We start from the raw sequence: 18,876 nt of genomic DNA on the forward strand, positions 1-18,876 counted from the left end.
GTAATTTATGAAATTAGAATGCATCTCAAATTTTCTGTGTTGACCTTTTATTTGTTACTATTGCAAAGTCCAAAAACAAAGTAAAAACCACAGGAATACATACGGCCAGTAAACCAACACAATGACAAAGGAAAAGTAAGGCTGTGTATAAAAAGTAATAGAAACTAGGATTACAAAATATCATGAATTAATTATATTGCAATGCTCATGGAAATAAACAGTATTACACTATATAATGAACAATCAATTTTGACATAATGAGGTTTGCTTAAATGCTGATTTACATTCTACTAAGGCAGCTGAACTCAATTTTAGTTATGAAACTGAAAGTATAAGAAAAATATCAAACAAAAACATCCACAAAAAAATGACATTACTGAAGGAGAAAACAAACTTTCCAGGATTTGCCAGCTGATGCCTTAATGGGTCAGAATTTTCAGTGCATATTCTTTCACTAAATATCTTTTGATCAAATACAACAAATTAAATGCTCTAGGTGATTCTTTTGTTGCTCTTATTTCTGCCCAATTCCGACTAAAAGTGCCACCAAAAAGCAAATGTTTCCAATAAAAAACAGACCGATCAGCAGACCATCACCTTTGACCTGACAAAAATAAAAATGTAAATTGCGTTAATAATCCTTGTAATGTTACAATTATCAATGATTATTTGCTTAAATATTTCTTTCAGCTTACCAAAGCTGATTCCATTTCTACAGTGGTGCTATCTGAAATCCAGAGCAAACGGAACAATTAAAATAACACAGCTCAAAAAAACACACACAAAGAATATTTCATGGCCACTGACCTTGCCCCTTACACCTGAATCTTCTTTATTTTTCAGTTCACTTCAGTTTAATTCAACGTTTATTTTAATTATTTGACTTATGCTTGTAGCACAAGTTATATTATTTTTAAGCTTGACTGTAATTTCAAATTGTTTTAACTCATTTAAATATTATTCAAACAATTCTTAAATCAAACAGTATGTTATTGAAATGCTTTCAGCTTTAATTCAGAGGATTTTAAAAAATGCAGTAACTGTTTAGGAATTATAGCCATTTTTATTGATAATCTCCTGTTCTTTTGTTTTTTTTTATTTTACAGTACAATTTACTGTAAACTTGACAGTAACTTAACAGTTTAATTGCCAAGTGAGGCCTGTTCCCTTTTTATCTAATGAAAAGTGATGCACTTACCTAAAACACAGAGGTTTCTAAACATTCACTTAAAAGGTACATGGTTGATTTTTTTTTTTTCATTCTAATAACATAAGGCCTTTACCGTACAGAATAATGTACCTTGAGATGGCCATTGTTGTGAACTAATCCCATCCAGTAAGGGTCCTGGCTAAACCCCCAAGCTAAAAACCAAAGGCCTTGAAATGGCGCAGCTATGTCTCCAGCCTGTCAGCAGCTCGGGCACAAGTATTTCACTCCACTCTGTATAATGTGTATGTGTATGTGACAAATAAAGGTTGTTTGTTGTTGTTTGTATATAAATAACACTGAAAATTAAAGTATTTTCTGTTGTGGTCTCTAGATGGCAGCCCTAGACACAGTTGTACCGTTAAATGTGTATGAACTATAATAAATATACAGGTGAATGACAAGGGAAACAAAACAAAGTGGCCACCACGTGCTCTAGAACATCTAAAACAAATCCCTTCACTGCAGGTGAATGACTGCTTTATTCTGTCACTGAAATGAGGAAAAACAAAGCTTACCTGTATGTTTAACTATCCAATCGTGGACCTCCAAAATGATGATGAAGAGAACTTCCCAAGCAAAGAAGCCACCCATGACTTTCATCAGCCATCCATCACTGCTGTCAATCCTGTCCAGCCCTGTAAATATGGCTGCCACTGTGTGACACAAAGAATCAGGCATTTTAAGATTAGCAGCAGGGGTGACCGTGTTGAAAATGTCAGCATTTATTAAAGAGTGCAGAACAGCATGAAGTAAAACAAAAGCTTACCAGCTAAAGCTTTTATTACCACTGCATTCAGAAAATGTGTCCAGTTGAACAGATACCGCCTGTCAAAGAAAAGAGAAGAAATATAAAACCATCAGTTTCTGAAGTCCTTGAACAAAGAAAAAAAAAAGCACAGCTCATTTGTTCAACAATAGGCAACAGCCAGCTCTCATGTCCCAGTAGAGGCTAAAATAATAGATGTAATTCAAATCAGGATTCAGGTCACCTGACCCATAAACATGGGTCAGGTCGGTTAAATGTTTATTGGGGACTTCTGTTTAGGCAGACTCTTCCTCATCACAGTCCGCTGACCAACCTGATTTCCCAACTGCTCAGAAGACCCTAGTTGGGGAGAACATACTGGTGCTGGGCTATTTTGGCATGGGGTCTGGTTAGTTATGAGGTTTTAAACAGTACGGAGCCAAGTCTGCAATTCACGGAGACTGGCCTCAAAAGATAAATTATAATTTATAAACTATAGTGTTTCCAAAACTTGTTGAATAGTTGTCGGGGAAAAAAAGTCAGGCTATTTTTGAATCTGTTTAAAATAATATTTGAACAGAGTACTCTTCAAGGTGTATTGGCAGAGTAAATTGAATAAACACACACAGATGGATACATACAGGTGATGTTGTGGTCCACAGCGCAGCAAAGCCCCAATAGGCTGGATGAATGAGAGGATCATAACCAGGCAGCCCAACACTGGATGTGCTCCCTGGAAACCAAACACATTACCAATGATTATCATCGGGGTGTAAATATCAGTCTGACAGCTGAAACATATGATTAGAAAGAGAGCTTGAGGAATATCAAGATAAGTAAACGAATATCCCAAAAGCTCAACAAAAACACAGCCACACAAAATTTCCGACATTAGCGCTACTTAAAGAACAACACCAATAATCAGCAGCTAGTAGATAGATAGGCACTTCAAAAATGATGGGCACTTGGCTCCATTGGTTTCTTTTGTCTCTCGGTGCATTTATAAGCTAATACTGCACGTCAATGACTTTTGTCTAGTTTGTGTTTTGTTCTGTTGGTTGTGCATGGTGTCAGAATTGCTCCTCTCGCCACACAGTCAGAATCTGCAGATGGTTGTCTGTCACTGGTTGCCAATTTAAGGGTTCCCCAGCTTTCTCACTTTAACCCCTGACTGTAATCATTTTTACATTTAAGTGTGAAGGCAAAGAAAAAAAGGATTTGCATCTAAAATTTTTATTATACGTATTTTTATGGCCAGTTTCCATTAATGTTGCACCAAAATAGTTGGTAGACCTTCAGATAGCTACTTTTGTACTTTTTACTTTGAGTAAATTTCAGAGCCTGTACATTTTCACTTTTACTTGAGTAAAGAACTTAAATCAGTACTTTAGTATTTCTTAACAAAAGTATCTGTACTTCTACTTAAATATCTCCAAAAGTTGATTCTGTTCATCTGGACGTAGCGTTTTGTGGGAGAAACGTGCTGAAACCTGCAGTCAGCTGAGACTGAAGAAGTCACTTGGATGAGTGATGAAACGTTTCTCCCACAAAACACTACGTCCAGATGAACAGAATCAACTTTTGGAGATTTACTTTCCTGGACGATTGAGCATGCATCAAGACGTTCTACTTAAATAAAAAATGATTTTAGCTTCCAGCGTGGCTTTGGCAGAGCTCACTCCAATAAAACAGCTCTTCTTAGAGTTTCCAGTGATGGAGGAGAATGTTCTGGTTTGTTGATGTTGGACCCGACCTCTGCCTTTGACACTCTTGAAAACTACATTTGTTTCAGTAGGATGAGATACTGGATGAGTGTTTGAGGGTCATCTTTAGATGGGTTCTCCTTAAATCTTTCTGAATGATCCTTTTCTGTGGCTTCTTCTAATTTCAGGTCCTCTTGCTTATGTGCCACATGACTCCATTTGGGTTTTTTTATTCTTTCTGTTACATCTAATGTAACACATCGGCACATTTTGAGCCTTTTAAGGACATTTCTTAATACTGCAACATTAAGTTATAGATCTCTTTAAAGCTACATGTCTTGCGTAGGTGCTTGGGTCCTATCAAAGACTGGATGGACTATTTTCTTCAATTTAATTAAGACCTCACATATTTGTACTTTTCTTACCCACCTGTCTCAACCTTGGAAAATTGAGGTGCTATACAAATAACGTTTTACTTACTTATTTTACTTACATGTAGCACTTATAAACCAGTATTAGATGAAATGCACAACATAATATGAAGGGCATATGCATTCATTTATCAAACAGTAAACCATCTGTATACAGTAACCACAAGTTCATATACGACCAACTTCAAATCATCAACACCAACTCATACAAATTATATTGTATGAGTTGGTATTATTGAAGTTCTAGTCTGTTCTAACTGCGTTTCCTTGTATGTAGATTTGTGGACCCGTCCCCATTTGCTGATCTGTTTCGTTTGGACCCGTTTCCCCTCCATCCCTGGAAATCCTTGCTCTATGCACTGTAAATACTTTCACCTGGTGTAATTGTAAATAAACTTGTGACTTTCATTCTAAATCCAGCTGGTCTGCACCTGAGTCCGTTCCACCTTTGTAACACCTGTATTAAAAAATACAAAACTATAACAAATCTGCTTTGATCAGAGTCAGTGTACTAACCCCAGACCAGTCCTGAGCATACGAGAAAATGAGGATGAAAGCAATGATTGTGGCAGCTACTGTCAGACACATTACTCCAACATGGACCTGGAGGAACACAAAGAATACAATATGATTTTAAGCCAGCCAAACATATACAAAATCAGCTTTTCCCAAAAAAGATTAGGACATTCTTTATGACTAATTTTTTATAATCTGGTAAGCAAAAGCTTTGGTTACATGTTGAAAAGACATAATACATTGTTTTGTCCACAATGTCTCACCACAAACCAGAGATCTTTGTTGCACATTCTCGCTCCCTTGGCCATTTTTTTCAGATATCGGGCAACCATCATTCCCAGTGTTCCTGTGGTCATCCAGGCAATCAGCATCAGTGACCCTGAAACACAGTTTAAAGTTGGAATTCTCTGCACTTCTCTTTGTTTTTTGAGTTAAGATGAATTTGTTCCCCTGGTCTCAACATACACAACAGAAACATTTGACAGTAGCCGTTAAATTCCTGATTGAAACTGATGTAGTCAACAGAACAAAGGTAATATAACAGTGAGTAGCTCAACAGCAACATTGGGCCAAAGTAATAAAGAAACTGGGTCCATTGCCATAATTAAAGGTAAACCATTAGCAGGACAACAGCACAGAAATATTTTTCAGGTCTTCCAAATTATATTAAAAAACAGTTTTGATTATGGTTTTTTAAACATTTTTACATTATGTTACAAATAAGTATTTTGCAAGATGGTAAGTCCTTGTCTGGTGAAAATGGCAAGTTATTGCCAAGAGATCACCCATCCAATGTGTCCAACCCAGTCAACTGTTTGGGTTCCTTTTTCTTGTGACATGTCTCTGTGAAATGCAACAGGCACAGTTCAATGTAAGGAACTGTAAGTCTACTTAGTATTATAAGTTAAACAGTTTAATCTTATTTGAAGCATAAATGAAATGCCTTAGAAATGTCCCGATGTTCCCAGCAGCATTTATCCTCTGTGGATCCTGACTGTTTTAACACAGTGTATTAGCTGTGAACAGGTTGGTCAAATTAAGTGACAAAAGACTTTGCTCACACTGAACATAATCATTTTCACATTGAGATCTCTCTGTGCAGGTTCTTACCATGAGCTTTGACGATATCAGGAATCGTGTCTTGACTGACAGCCAAAGGAGTAGAAATGGCAATCTTGCTGTTGCTGATGAAGTCATTTGTATGGATGCGGATTTGTCCTGTAGGAAAGATGTTGCAAAGCTTATGTGCACACATTTGTATATGTGTGTGCGTGTGTGTGGCCCTCAAATGAAGATTTTGGACACTCATTATGAAGTAGGTACTAATATTCATCACTCCTCCATTTGTTCATTTGCCAGGTTACCACACTGGTTTCATCAATCGGATACAGAGACGGCATTCTTTTTTGTTGTTTTTTTAAAGTGCAGCTGTGGGGATGGTTAATGTGTGGCTCTGTAGATCAGTCATCCTGCAGTTATGTCTTGAGACTAACTGCTATTTCCTGTGAATATCTTATGAAGTCCTGACTTAATACTGACTATTAACACAATGACTAAATAGCTAGTTTTCAATGATTTTCAAACTAGGGTTTGAGTTCATGCTCACTTCATCTTACTGATCTGATTGGTTGAGTTAGACAAATAGTACCATGCTCGTTTAAAAAAAATGCTTTTTATCAACCGGTTTAAAAGGATGACTGTTTTGGTGCAAGAAACCATGTGGCACATCAAATTACATTACCATTGCTGCTGGGTCCATAGACCAACAACAGGTAGTAGGATTGGCTGAAACCTGAAGTCCCCTGAATAGAAATGATGTTCGTAGTAGTGAAGGAACAGCTGATGACACCGTTCTGCACCGACGTTGTTACATTATAAACGTTCCCCTGTAGGACACACACAAAAAATGCCACAAATTTCAGATATAATTTATTTGATCAAGTAGAATTCAGTTCAGGTTTTTGAAGAGCAGCAACAAAACATTATATCTAAACATCCTAGCCTTATATAAATCACTGATATCAGAAAAACGTTAGTACCAAAGCAACAGCTTGTGGAGTTGTGTGTCCCGTTGAATACATGCGTTGCACAACAGCTTGTCCACTACTGTCTGTGACACAAACATAAATGTCATCGTTTCCCTGAGGAAAGACAAATATAGTCAAGAATTAGCATGCTTTTACACATATGAAAGTTTTTAACTATTATTTACTGGTTTATTCTTTTGAGATAAAACATCCAAATTTGTCGATATTAAAAAAAAGAGTGTTTGTGTAAACAAGACAACCAGACATTTTTTATAAATTGTAAACTTTCAAACACAAACAGAAGCTCAAACAGCAGCTGTTCACCAACAGGTGCTGCTCAATACAAGTACACCAAACGCCATTTTGTCTTACACTACCATCATTTGATCAGCAGAGAATCCAAACGCGATGTATCCTTGACTAGGACCAGTCATCTCATAGCGGACGGCTGTACCACCAGGTAACATCATGGCTGACATGAAATAACAGCTAGAACTGACTGCTGGGTCACAGTTTGAAGGCTGAGTGAAGCACACCTTGGTGACGCCACAGTCAGCACTAGAGATGGACCTGGCTGATTTCTGGGCATACACACAAACAGAATGAGAAGAGAGAGACAGAAACTATGGCGTCATTAGGTTGTACTGGAATATACCATCTCATTTTCTCACTTTACATTTGCATCTACATTAAGCCAAAGCTCATTACAAAGTCTCAGTACTGCACAAAGTCTCAGTACTGCACATCACTGTCACGCAGCTCTGCTAACAAACTATACAGAGACTGTATCCATGGTTTCACGCTTTCAAACGTTTTAGTATTTTATTGTCATTTGCACAGTAAAGAAACATATTTTCTGTACAATGAAATTCTTCGTTTGCTGCCCACTACAGATACCAAACAAATCAGCCCACATATAAAATAGATAAATAAAATAAATGATTATAAAAATTAAAACAAAACAGCATATGAGAATTACTTAACTAATTAAGAACTAATTAAGATATACAAAAAAAATGTGACTACATAAATAAAATAAAATAAAAACTGGGCTGCAAAACAAAACGATATGAACATATTTATCCAATGTAGAATGTGCAGCAGACACCAGTGAATAAGCAAATGAATAACTGCGAAATGTAGACAGTCGTAGATTGAAGTAGATGAAGGTCTTAAACAATTGCGTAGGACTGCTTTCTTCTATTTGTGCCATATCTCTAAAAACATCTTTTCTCAGAGTGACTTTTTCAAACTTTTCATGCATTTATTAGTTCTAGGCAGGACTTCTGTCATTTTTATATCAAGATGACATAATGACAAAACTCCCTGAAAAGCCTTCAGTTGATCCAAAATGCAGCAGCAAGAGTCCTGACAGGGGTTAGAAAGAGAGAGCATATTTATCCTATTGGCTTCTCTACACTGGCTCCCTGTTATATCCAGAATCAAATTTAAAATCCTGCTCCTCGTACCATATCACCCCATTAGAGCAGTTTGCGCTAGAGCTGCGGGCTCACTTGTGGTCTCGAGAGTACTTAAAAGCAGAATGGGAGGCAGAGCCTTCAGCTTTCATACTGTGTTCAAAACAGACATTGTTACTTACAACAAGTGGTGCAGGGTCTGTACTGCCATTCCCAGTGAGGGAACCTGCAGATCTGGCAACCCTGGCATTAGTGAAGGTCAGGACAGGGCTCGTCACATTAACCCAAAATGTTGTAGAATTCAGCACAAAGGATGCACTGCAGCGACACCAAAAGAAATATGAACTGGGGTATAAACACTTGAGCGTTATCAAAGTGCTTTGCTAGAATTAAGAAACTTTACCGGAACTGAACAGCTTTGATATCTCCTGATGGTTCTGATCTCCATGTCAGCTGAATGTAGCTGCTATTAAAGCCTGATGTGTGGGACACAGCTGAGTTCTGGACACACACACATGAGAGAGACTGTGGCATCATTATGTTGTTTGAATATACTGCATGTCATCTGTTTTTGTCATTTCACATGTGTACCTTCACTGAACAACAAAGCTTATTCAGTATTGTGCCTGAATTTTGTATTCAGTGTTATGCAGCTCTGCTAACAAGCTACACCCAGGGTATAAGTACAGAAAATTTACAGTCTTCAAATGAAAACAAATCAAATGATATAATGGGAAACACAATATACTTTGTTGCAATCTAATTTTAAAAATACACCTTGCAGCATGTCACAAAAACTAATAACATTGTTTTAGAAAGTCTAAGGTCTGCTATCTTACACGTGCATACATTGTTTTCATAGTTAGAACTTTCATTATTTAAAAAAAGCTAATCAAAAAACAATTTAAAAAACTGTATTCAGTAAAAGCAAAACACTGACAGGAAAATTACTTTTTTTACAGGGACTTATTAAATATGTATTAAATGCTTTCATTTTATCTCATTTCTTTGTGTGTTTTTATTTAGGGTTATTTCACTATTTTACACTGGTGAAGCTCTGAGTGTTTTAGCAGTTTTCTATCCATTTTACAATAGTTATAGAACTTTTTCATACAATGATGGATAAACAGTTCAGATAAATATTAATTTCATATTTATTAGTGATAAGTCGGCAATCCATGTTTATTTTTCTCTCTTAAATTTGAATAACACAAGCATTGGAGAACAATAGACTGTTCTATCCATCAAAAATGAATTGTCACTTTGAATGGCAATGTTGGTATAAAACTAACAGCAGAATCAAGGTGTGATATATATGATTATACATTATCCTTCATGGTGTTCACATTAACGTCCAGAATATGAAAGGAAACTCACAGGTCTTTGGCTGCAGGTGAGGAGTTTAGCAGCCCCTGCTGGTATGGCAAAGGAACCCACAGGAGTCTTGCTTCCCACTTCTATAGCCTCCAACAGGAAACCAGTGAATGGTGTGGACGCCGGACCCTGTAGCTCAACTTGGAATCACAGAAAAACAAAATGTTAGCTATTCAAGAAATCCCTACTGACAGTGAATTTACATATTAGATTGTGAATGAATGTAACTGTTTATCTTTCTGACAGTAAGATTATGAAAAAAATTCAGACAAGAATTTTAGTGACACTTAGTTAAGAGATGGAATTCGACCAAAGAAAGAACCCACTGAGTTTTGCTGCTGATCAGCTAAAGAACATTCTGAACTCATCCATCCTCTTACGCGTGTCCTTCATAGGGTTGCAGGGGGGCTGAAGCCTATCCTCAGCTACCAGAGGGTGAGAGGCAGGGTAAACCCAGGACAGGTCTCCAGTCTGTCACAGGACTAACACAGAGAAACAGGCAACCATTTACACCTGCAGGATATTTGGAAACCTAACCCCACTAACTGCATGTCTAGTGTGGGAGGAAATCAGAGTACCCTGAGAGAAGCCATGCAAACATGAGGAGAACACGCAAACTTCACACATCTGCCCCAGGCTGCACTATAAATATTTTATAGTAAAAATCACCCCTGCTGTATTATTACTATAAATGGGAACAATTTAAAAACAATAAGTGAATAAGGATAAGGGGTGAGTGAATCCATTTAACGGCTAGATACCCTGGGAATTTTGAACAAGCTTTAAGATATAGGGCTTGGGATAAATGGTCCAGTGAAGCTGGCTATAAACTCGTTAAGTTAAACCAGGGTTTTCATGAAATGGGTGATGGTGGCACCTTCTAACTTAAAATGGCATTTCACGAATCATATGACTTTTATTCCACAGAAATGATTCCTGTTAGGGCCCCTTAGTCCAGAGACATTTTCAAATAGTGATGAAAACTCAACATTGAATATTAAAAAAACCAAAACAGTAAAATGTAAAAAGAACATGCGATGAATGCTGCAGCAAATCGTTAATCTGGTCGTTTAGAACAATGAGAAAAGAAACGTTTTAACTCTAGTTAATTTTTTTGAGACTGACTGCACTCTCAGTGCTCCCCTTTACCTCTAAGGTACTTTATAGCTCTTAAGCTTTAAGCAAGATCCATTTAAACTTTAAAGTTTAGTCTCGCACCGCAGATCAATAACAGACACATGGAAATCATGCCAGTTTGTTGCAGATCAAAGTGAGACTAATTTGACTGAATATCATAGGCCTCATTGCAGACAACATTGAGACGGCCTATAGAGAGGAGATGAGGGCGCTGTACAAATGGTGTCTGGATAATAACCTGTCTCTCAGTGTCAGCAAAACAAGGGAAATGATAGTGGACTAGTCAGGGAACACCAGCCCGTCCACATCAACGGTGTCAAGGTTGAAGGGGTCAGCAACTTCAAATTCCTTGGAGTCAACATCACCGAGGATCTCTGTTGGATCCTCCACACAGACACTGCAATCAGGAAAGCTCACCAGCAACTCTACTTCCTGAGGAGGCTGAGGAGGTTTGGCATGAACGCCGACATCACCTCAAATTTCTACAGGTGTGCAATCAAGAGCCTGCTGACGAGCTGCATTACAGTCTGGTATGGGAATTGCTCCGCCAGCAGCCCGAAATCACTACAGAGAGTGGTGAACATCACAGGCATGAGGCTTCCTGCCATTTAGAAAGCCTCATGTACACACACACACACACACACACACACATATATATATATACTGCTGATGTTGGAATGTTGACCCTGTGCTAACTTGCATATGATAAATAAAGCAGAAATTGAAATTGAAATTGAACTGCAACTAAACAGGCATTCTTGATATGTGTCCCGTGTTTTAATAGTAGCAGTTCTAGCAGTGTAAACAAGACTTGGCAGGAGATCAGAATGAAGTACGACAACATTTTTTTACATTTTTTTAAACCGCCAAATAAAAACAGGCACATTCCCGTGAGAACAGCACACAGTCTGCGCTTCATTCATTGCTGTTAGTAAGGTACTGCTTAACAGGCTGTACCTTACGTATAAAAACATAGTCCCCCAATCTATAATACACTTAAAACATGCTGTAACCAAAAGAATCATTGATAACAGGGAGCTTCCAGCTGGCTTTAAACTGAAACTCTAACCTGCTAAGTGTTAGTGTTTATTCTGTCAGCTGCGGACTCCGTGCTGTTTAAAGGTTTGACAATAAATATTAAATAGAAACTTCACACTATAAATCTGATATGAGGTCAGCAAGTAGCCGAGAATGTAGGCGTCCCGTTTTAGGATCGTATCATTATGTAAAATAGTTTGTCAGCAAAAAAAAAGAAAAAGAAAAAAAAAGAAGAAGAATTCAAGAAATATTTGATATTTATTAATGCTCATTAAGGAAACACAAAGACATTACACGATAAACTTTAGACCCTCTTACTTCTAGTGAAGCTGTTTTCAGGAGAACAGATTGCAATTGTAATGTAAGCTCAGGTTTTACGCAAGTGTCTTTCTGCCACCCCAGAGGACATACGTTAATGTGCCACCTGCGTGTATGCGCACATCGCTTCATAGGTTTAATAGCACATTCAGGCATTATTTATTACAGACTGAGTAGAGAGAAGTCGCTCGCTGTATGCCGAAAAAAATGAAGCTCATTTCAGTTTATTTCTACTCTGTTTCATAAAATTCTGAGCCGGGGCTCGCCCCTAAACACTCGGCGTAGTAGGAGTTTTGTGACCCCTACTACGCCGAGGAGTCACTGCGTGAACAACTCTGAGCAATCCACGCAAAGTGCGATTACGCACTCGTTCTGATAACATCTCCCCTCCCCCAAATAAAGTGCCCTTGTAGCAAAAATCACAACCACATGACAGGCCTTGTTTCAGTTACATTTCATGCAATTTGCATTAAATTGCGTGCCACAAAAAATACTCAGATACTCATGTTCAAAACTGACTAGATCTTCTGCATGTTGCAATTTCAACAAGAAGGAGAGACGTTCTAAGCATTCAACAGTTGTCACACCCAGTTTTTATTGACCTCTAGAAAAGAAGTTAGAAAACGACAGGGACGCGCTTTTATGAATGCTCGTGGTACAGGTGTGGAACAGGTTATTCTGCCCCAGTGCGTCACAGTGTGTGGCACAAGCAGACTAACATCCACTCCTCCTTCGTTAGCTTTGTAGCCTGGGAACATTATTTTCAGCTGATGTGTCGTGTTAAAAACAAGCACAGAAATGCATTTTTTCAAATGAAATTCTCCGCGTTTATTTTCTAGTTTGACGGTAGGAGATGATTTTTTTTCAAGGCAACTAATTAGTTAACCTGCAGTCACCTGCAACATTATTATTGTTGTGCAGGGTGGAGCGCTGCGGGTGACTGGGAGGGTCAGCAACTGGTGTCTAGGGATGGTCGATGCACAGTGCTTAGAAAGCATAGAAAGCGCAGATGTTTTAAAACTCTGCTTCGGAGTGTGGTTAAAAATACCAGGTAACGTGACCATGGAGTTTCGACAGGTGGCACATCTGCTGGTTTTAGGCACTTTGATGCTACCTTTCTCTATTTATTACAAACGGGCACGCGCATATTAAAGAATATCCGATCTTTCATTATCTCAAACACAGAGGAAGCTGAGTCTGAAAGAGGCTATCATAATAAATATATCAGTTTTTTTTTCATCATTACATTTTATTTTATAAAGTGATATGAAGAGCACTGTTCACAGCCACAGCTTGTTGTTTTTATGATGCTGGCTTGTTTGTACTTCCCCCAAAACATGTATTAATAATAATTAATAAAAATAAATAAAAGTCTGGTATAATCAATACCCTTATTTAGAATTGCTCAGGACTGTCTTTGTGTGTGTGTGTTTCACAACATTAGATGTCACTTTCGCAACTAGTGTAAACCACCTTTTTGATGAAAGTGATGATAATGAAAAGAAGATATAATCGGTCACAAAATCATCTTGCTGTGAATTACTGGAGGTTGTGATCACCATCGCTCACTGATTCAGGACGAGTTTGATGCCAGATCTGAGGTAGCAGCCCTTGTTAATCCATGACACATTACCAGCCTCTGAAAGTCCGTCATCGTTCGGTGATTTTGTGAAAGGCTCCCTAGAACTGCTGATGAATTTTTTGGTAAAGTTTGGAGTGGTCTGCATTACACCGACACTACAACAATTATCCCAAGGGACTGAACAACGCTGTATTCACTCAGAGTACAGCCGTCTGGAAGCTGGTAACCTGTTGCTCAACTTAGAACCTCAAGAGTCACAGAGCACAGTGCCTTATTTAATTTTTTGTTGACCTGTTTTTCAAGTGTCTTTATGGCTCTGGGTTATTGCACCTTATAACCAATCCAGATATTTTTGGCCACTTAAAATATCTTTATAAAACAATTCAGTTAAATTTGCTGCAATTTCTGCTACCCTCTTAGCCAGAAACATCTTAAAGAAGACATTTTTAATGCCGATAATACTTTTTCACTGGATAAATAAAATATATAAAAGAAATAAAAGAAGAAAAGTCACTTTTCCAAAAACTGCAGCTTCTACAGTACCTTGAGACAGAAATGTTGTTTGTGACTCAAGAGGTCATGAAATCATTCATGATGCGTACATTTGACTTGTTTCAGATATTAAAGGCCAACAAGCCATTTACAGCAGTTTAAAATCATTTTTTTGGCAAAATACCGGACCTCTGTTACTCCTGTCTACTTACCTTTGACATCCTCTCCAAGTGTGTAGCGCCTTTGCTCTGCAGTGACAGTGAAGGGTGATGGTGCATGCTGTGGGCTCAGCCCAGAGTGGTGGAGTTGCATGTCTTCACAGCTGTCTATAACCAGTTCTAAACGGTGGCCCCAGATCAGTGGAGCAGTGCACAGCAGCAGCAACACAAGAAGATCCATTGCAATGAAATGATTTTCCGGGCGACTCGTTGCTGTCAGTGAAAAAGACTTCCAGTATTACAGTACTACTGATGAGCAGGGTGAAGCACCGCAGGTGAAACTGGTAGTGCTGGTAACTGATGATCATTTGACGCTAGATACTTCTTTTTCAGACCGTTGTCTTTTTTTGACAGTTTGTCGAGCTGAAGAAGCAGATGTTTCGCAATTCTAATCCGAAATGTGGTTAAATACACCCATGACATGTGACTATGGAGTGTTCAGGCAGGGGAGGAGCCAGGATTGTCATTTCAGGAACCAGAGTCATTTGGGCTTGGCCCTGTAAATACTGAATTAATGTTTTTAAATATTTCCGCCATCTATCTCTGCTTTCTATCTCTCATTGTTATTTGTACACTGAATTGTGAAGACTGATATAGGCTATCCATTAACTTTTAACACTTAGATCAAACGTGTAACTGAATAAATCAGCAGAGAGATGGGCGCACTGCCCCGCAAATTCATTAAATGATCTCAATAGAAGCCGCCCACACTTTTAGGGAGAAAAAAGAAAACAGGAAGTTGACGCCAGTTTAGTTGATATTTTTTCAGAAAATGTATTTGCGGTTCACTTCATTCTCACCCTAACTGACACGCATAGAACCATGTGTACTCAGATTTAAAAGGTATTGGTCAACGTAAAATCAACTACGTGGTAATTTAATATATAGGCCTATAGTCAGTTATTTAGAAGTAAAGACATTTAGTCTTTTATTAATGTAAATATTTATTTTGCATTATTTGAAAATTAAAAATAAAAGCTGTTTGGCATTGTTTAGACACCAACTCCCAGAAAGCTTAAAAGTCAGCAAAAACCACCCAGCATTGCAGGGTTTTTTTCCAGGGATGTCAAAAAACGAAGCAGACTCAGCCGCAAAAACAATCTGAAAACCTTTGAAGTTATCACTAAACATATCAGTCTTTTCCGAGTGCATTTTATTTTGTAAACTGGTTTGTTGTGTATTTCGCGGATATCCTTAGAAGCTGAAACAGCATCTCAGCAGACTGAAGAAAAGCAGCACACTGTTCACTACAGTCACAGCCTGCACTGTTAAAGCTTAAAGCTGCAGCGCCCGGATTACTTGCGTTGCCAGCTACTTCCGTGCCACTGATAAAACTATGGGGCGCCGTTTGTAAACTGAAACATGCCGAAATTAACGGCAACATTTTTCCACATTTAGCTCTAAATCTTACAAAAACATGTTTTTTCGAGTCATTTTTTACAACATTTAGTAAAATTTTAAATGTTAAATCTAAATGCTAAATGTTAAATCTAAATGTTAAATCTAAATGCTAAATGTTAAATATAAATATTATATATAAATCTAAATGTTAAATGTTAAATCTAAATATTATATCTAAATGTAAATGTTAGCATTTAGCAAGCAGAGGTTCCCAAAGTGTGGGGGCCGCCCCTAGGGGGGGGCGCAGAGCCATTGCAGGGGGGCGCGGTATGAAAAGAAAAAAAAAAAAGAGCGCTTGGACACTGTGGACAGGTTTTTGACGGGGCTCCCACATAAACGCAAAGCAGGAGATGAAGCATCGCCAAATATGTTTCCAAACCAACTTCCTTCCAAGACAAAGACTAGAAAATATGGTGAAGCATATCTTCCCTTTGGCTTCACCTGCACAAGTGCCAAGGTAGGTCTCCCCTGCAAAATTAGTTTCCCTGCGTCGGGAGCAGCGCTGGCCTCTCCAAATCACGGGCCGTTTATCAATGCCCAAGTACGCGAGTACGTACTCGCGTTCTCGGTGAGTACGTACTCGCCGAGAACGCACGGGAGTACGTACCCGCCGAGAACGCGAGCACGGACTCGCGATATGTACAATTGGAACGCCTGCGTACGTGATGATGTCACAGGTCCGGAGTTTTTACTGCCGTCCCCTCCTAATTGAACTGTGAGTAACATGTTATGAAGCTTAACTGTAATCACAGCCAAACCGGTTTACTCAGGAACAAATACAACACTCAAATAAACCTAACATTAACATTTGGAAGTGATCTAAGTGACTTATATATCATTTTTAACCTCAGTAGTGAAACCTCTATTAATAAAAATAGTGTACATGTACATACGTGTACATACCTTAATAAAAACAAGCAGGTGAGATGTTAGAACGCTTTTATTTCTATTCTAGTGGACACTCAATACTATAGACAGCTGCTGGGGTTTCTTTAACCTGAGTAGTGAGAAGACCGCGAGCGGGGGGCTGGGGGGGGTTGAAAACGATGTGCCGGGAGTCCGCTGTTGAGTTTCGGACGAAATGCATTCTGGGATATATAGCTGTCCCAAGTCCACACCGATGCATGCTCGATAAAACGGGCGGATCGAGAACACATCCGGGACTTTTTCGCGTTCTCGGCTTGATGCGTACTTCGAATTGGAACAGTACTTGGTCTCCGACTGATGACGTATCACGAGTACACGAGAACGCAAGTACGCACAAGTACGCATATTGATAAACGCCCACGGTGTTGTGCCCAAAAGTGATTGTCTGCCAGAAACTGATTGCCGTCCGCGGGAGCGCGCGCAGCTGCTTAAAGCTGCAGCGCCCGGATTACTTGCGTTGCCAGCTACTTCCGTGCAACTGATATAACGTGGGGGGGGGGAACCAAACACATTTATGCCTTTATTATTCGGCAAAGGTATGCATTTATGGAACTTTAACGTTTCTTGTAACCGAATTATGACGCTTACCAGAAGGTTGCTTTCAGTGTGTAGCGCAGTCACGAATGACTACACGCATCACGATGGAATAATTAATGCCTACAGGTTTAGTATGTCTACTCTCGTTGTTCATATTTGTTATAAGACTGTCGAATAGTAGTTAAAAAAATAAAGACCTATTGTGCCAGTATCACCATGACTCTTTCTTGTTTGTTCAGAATAACGACTGAGAACATGGCATTTTAGCGCTACCAAAAAGTGATTGTGGCCTATAACTTGTCACTGAAACAATATTTCGGTTTCAAACTTGTTGGATATATTCCAGAAGGGTTACATGTGACATATTATATCTCAAACAGTCCATTAGAACTGCTGAATAACTTGTACAGGAACAATAACACTGATAATATGCAATTTCCAACCTGCCAAAAAGTGATTGTGGTCTATAACTTGTCACTGAAATACTATTTCTGCTTCAAACTTGGCGGATGTCATTCAGAAGGGTCCTATGTGACATATTATATGTCAAACAGTCCCTTAGAATTGCTAGATAACCTTTAAGAGAACAATAAAACCGATAAAATGCCATTTTCAGCCTGCCAAAAAGTGATTGCCGCCTATATCTTGTCACTGAAACAATATTTCTGCTTCAAACTTGACTGATATCATTCAGAAGGATCATATGTGACACATTATATCCCAATCAGTCTCTAAGAAATGCTGAATAACTTTTAAAGGAACATTAACATTGATAATATGCCATTTTCGACCTGCCAAAAAGTGATTGTGGACTATATCTTGTTACTGAAACAATATTTCTGCTTCAAACCTGTTGGGTATCATCCAAAAGGATCATATGTGACACATCATATCCCAAACAGTCTCTAAGAAATGCTCAATAACTTTTAAAGGAACATTAACATTGATAATATGCCATTTTAAGCCTGCCAAAAAGTGATTGCCACCTATATCTTGTCACTGAAAAAAATGTTTCTGCTTCAAAATTGTTGGATATCATCCAGAAGGGTTACATGTGACATATATCTCCATCAGTCCCTTAGAACTGCTGAATAACTTGTACAAGAACAATAACACTGATAATATGCCATTTTCAAGCTGCCAAAAAGTGATTGTGGCCGATAACTTAAGGGCTTTGGGGTCCTTAGGGACTAGTAAAGCGCTATACAAATACAGGCCATTACCATAACTTGTCACTGAAACAATATTTCTGCTTCAAACTTGTTGGGTATCATCAAGAAGGGTTAAATGTGACACACAGGAGCCCAAACATTCCCTTAGAAGTGCTGAATAACTTTTAAAAGAACATTAATACCGATAATATGTCATTTTCAACCTGTGCATAAAACGTCAAATTTCAAAAATGTTGTAATTCAAAAATAATACAAAAAAAGGATAACGGCCAAATGGAAACAGGTGGGAGGAGATCTGCTTAAACACATTAGGAACACTAAGTAATAGGAAAGAGAAAACAAACGGTAATAAAAATGTCATTCCAATACAGCACTTATTAATTGAAATGAAAACCAAAAACGAATAACAATTACATCCAATTAAAGAAGAAACCACCAGTTAAAATAAACTAACAAATAGACCAGAAACGGGGTACAGCGGAAGCTCAACACCAGTAAACCATGGAACAACATATATATTAATTCTTTGCATACAGTAACTATGCTAACATGTTAGGAAACACAAAATAATTGAATAATCCTACAAACAAACTGCAATCAAAGCTGAACTATAATGTTGTGAACAACACA

The 18,876-nt window shown here is 38.3% G+C and overlaps 1 protein-coding gene across 2 annotated transcripts; it reads right to left on the reverse strand.

Annotated features, from left to right (window-relative positions):
• Positions 1 to 30: 30 nt before the first annotated feature.
• LOC100697937 (putative ferric-chelate reductase 1) lies at positions 31 to 14,789 on the reverse strand. Of its 2 annotated transcripts, XM_025911602.1 has the most exons (16): positions 14,204 to 14,341; positions 9,805 to 9,906; positions 9,428 to 9,564; positions 8,454 to 8,551; positions 8,233 to 8,368; positions 7,010 to 7,213; positions 6,645 to 6,746; positions 6,347 to 6,491; positions 5,716 to 5,823; positions 4,869 to 4,984; positions 4,606 to 4,692; positions 2,597 to 2,688; positions 1,977 to 2,035; positions 1,726 to 1,863; positions 696 to 727; positions 505 to 604 (listed from the first exon to the last, which is right to left on the reverse strand). In XM_025911602.1, the coding sequence occupies exons 2-16, from the start codon at positions 9,815 to 9,817 to the stop codon at positions 515 to 517; spliced, it is 1,557 nt and encodes a 518-aa protein (XP_025767387.1). In that variant the 5' UTR covers positions 9,818 to 9,906; positions 14,204 to 14,341; the 3' UTR covers positions 505 to 514. The 2 variants fall into 2 exon arrangements, with proteins under 2 accessions (XP_005472870.1, XP_025767387.1); XM_005472813.3 differs by lacking the exon at positions 9,805 to 9,906 and having other exon boundaries at positions 31 to 604; positions 14,204 to 14,789.
• Positions 14,790 to 18,876: the final 4,087 nt, after the last annotated feature.

This window comes from Oreochromis niloticus, linkage group LG11 (assembly GCF_001858045.2).
Source record: "Oreochromis niloticus isolate F11D_XX linkage group LG11, O_niloticus_UMD_NMBU, whole genome shotgun sequence".
Lineage (NCBI taxonomy): Eukaryota > Metazoa > Chordata > Actinopteri > Cichliformes > Cichlidae > Oreochromis > Oreochromis niloticus.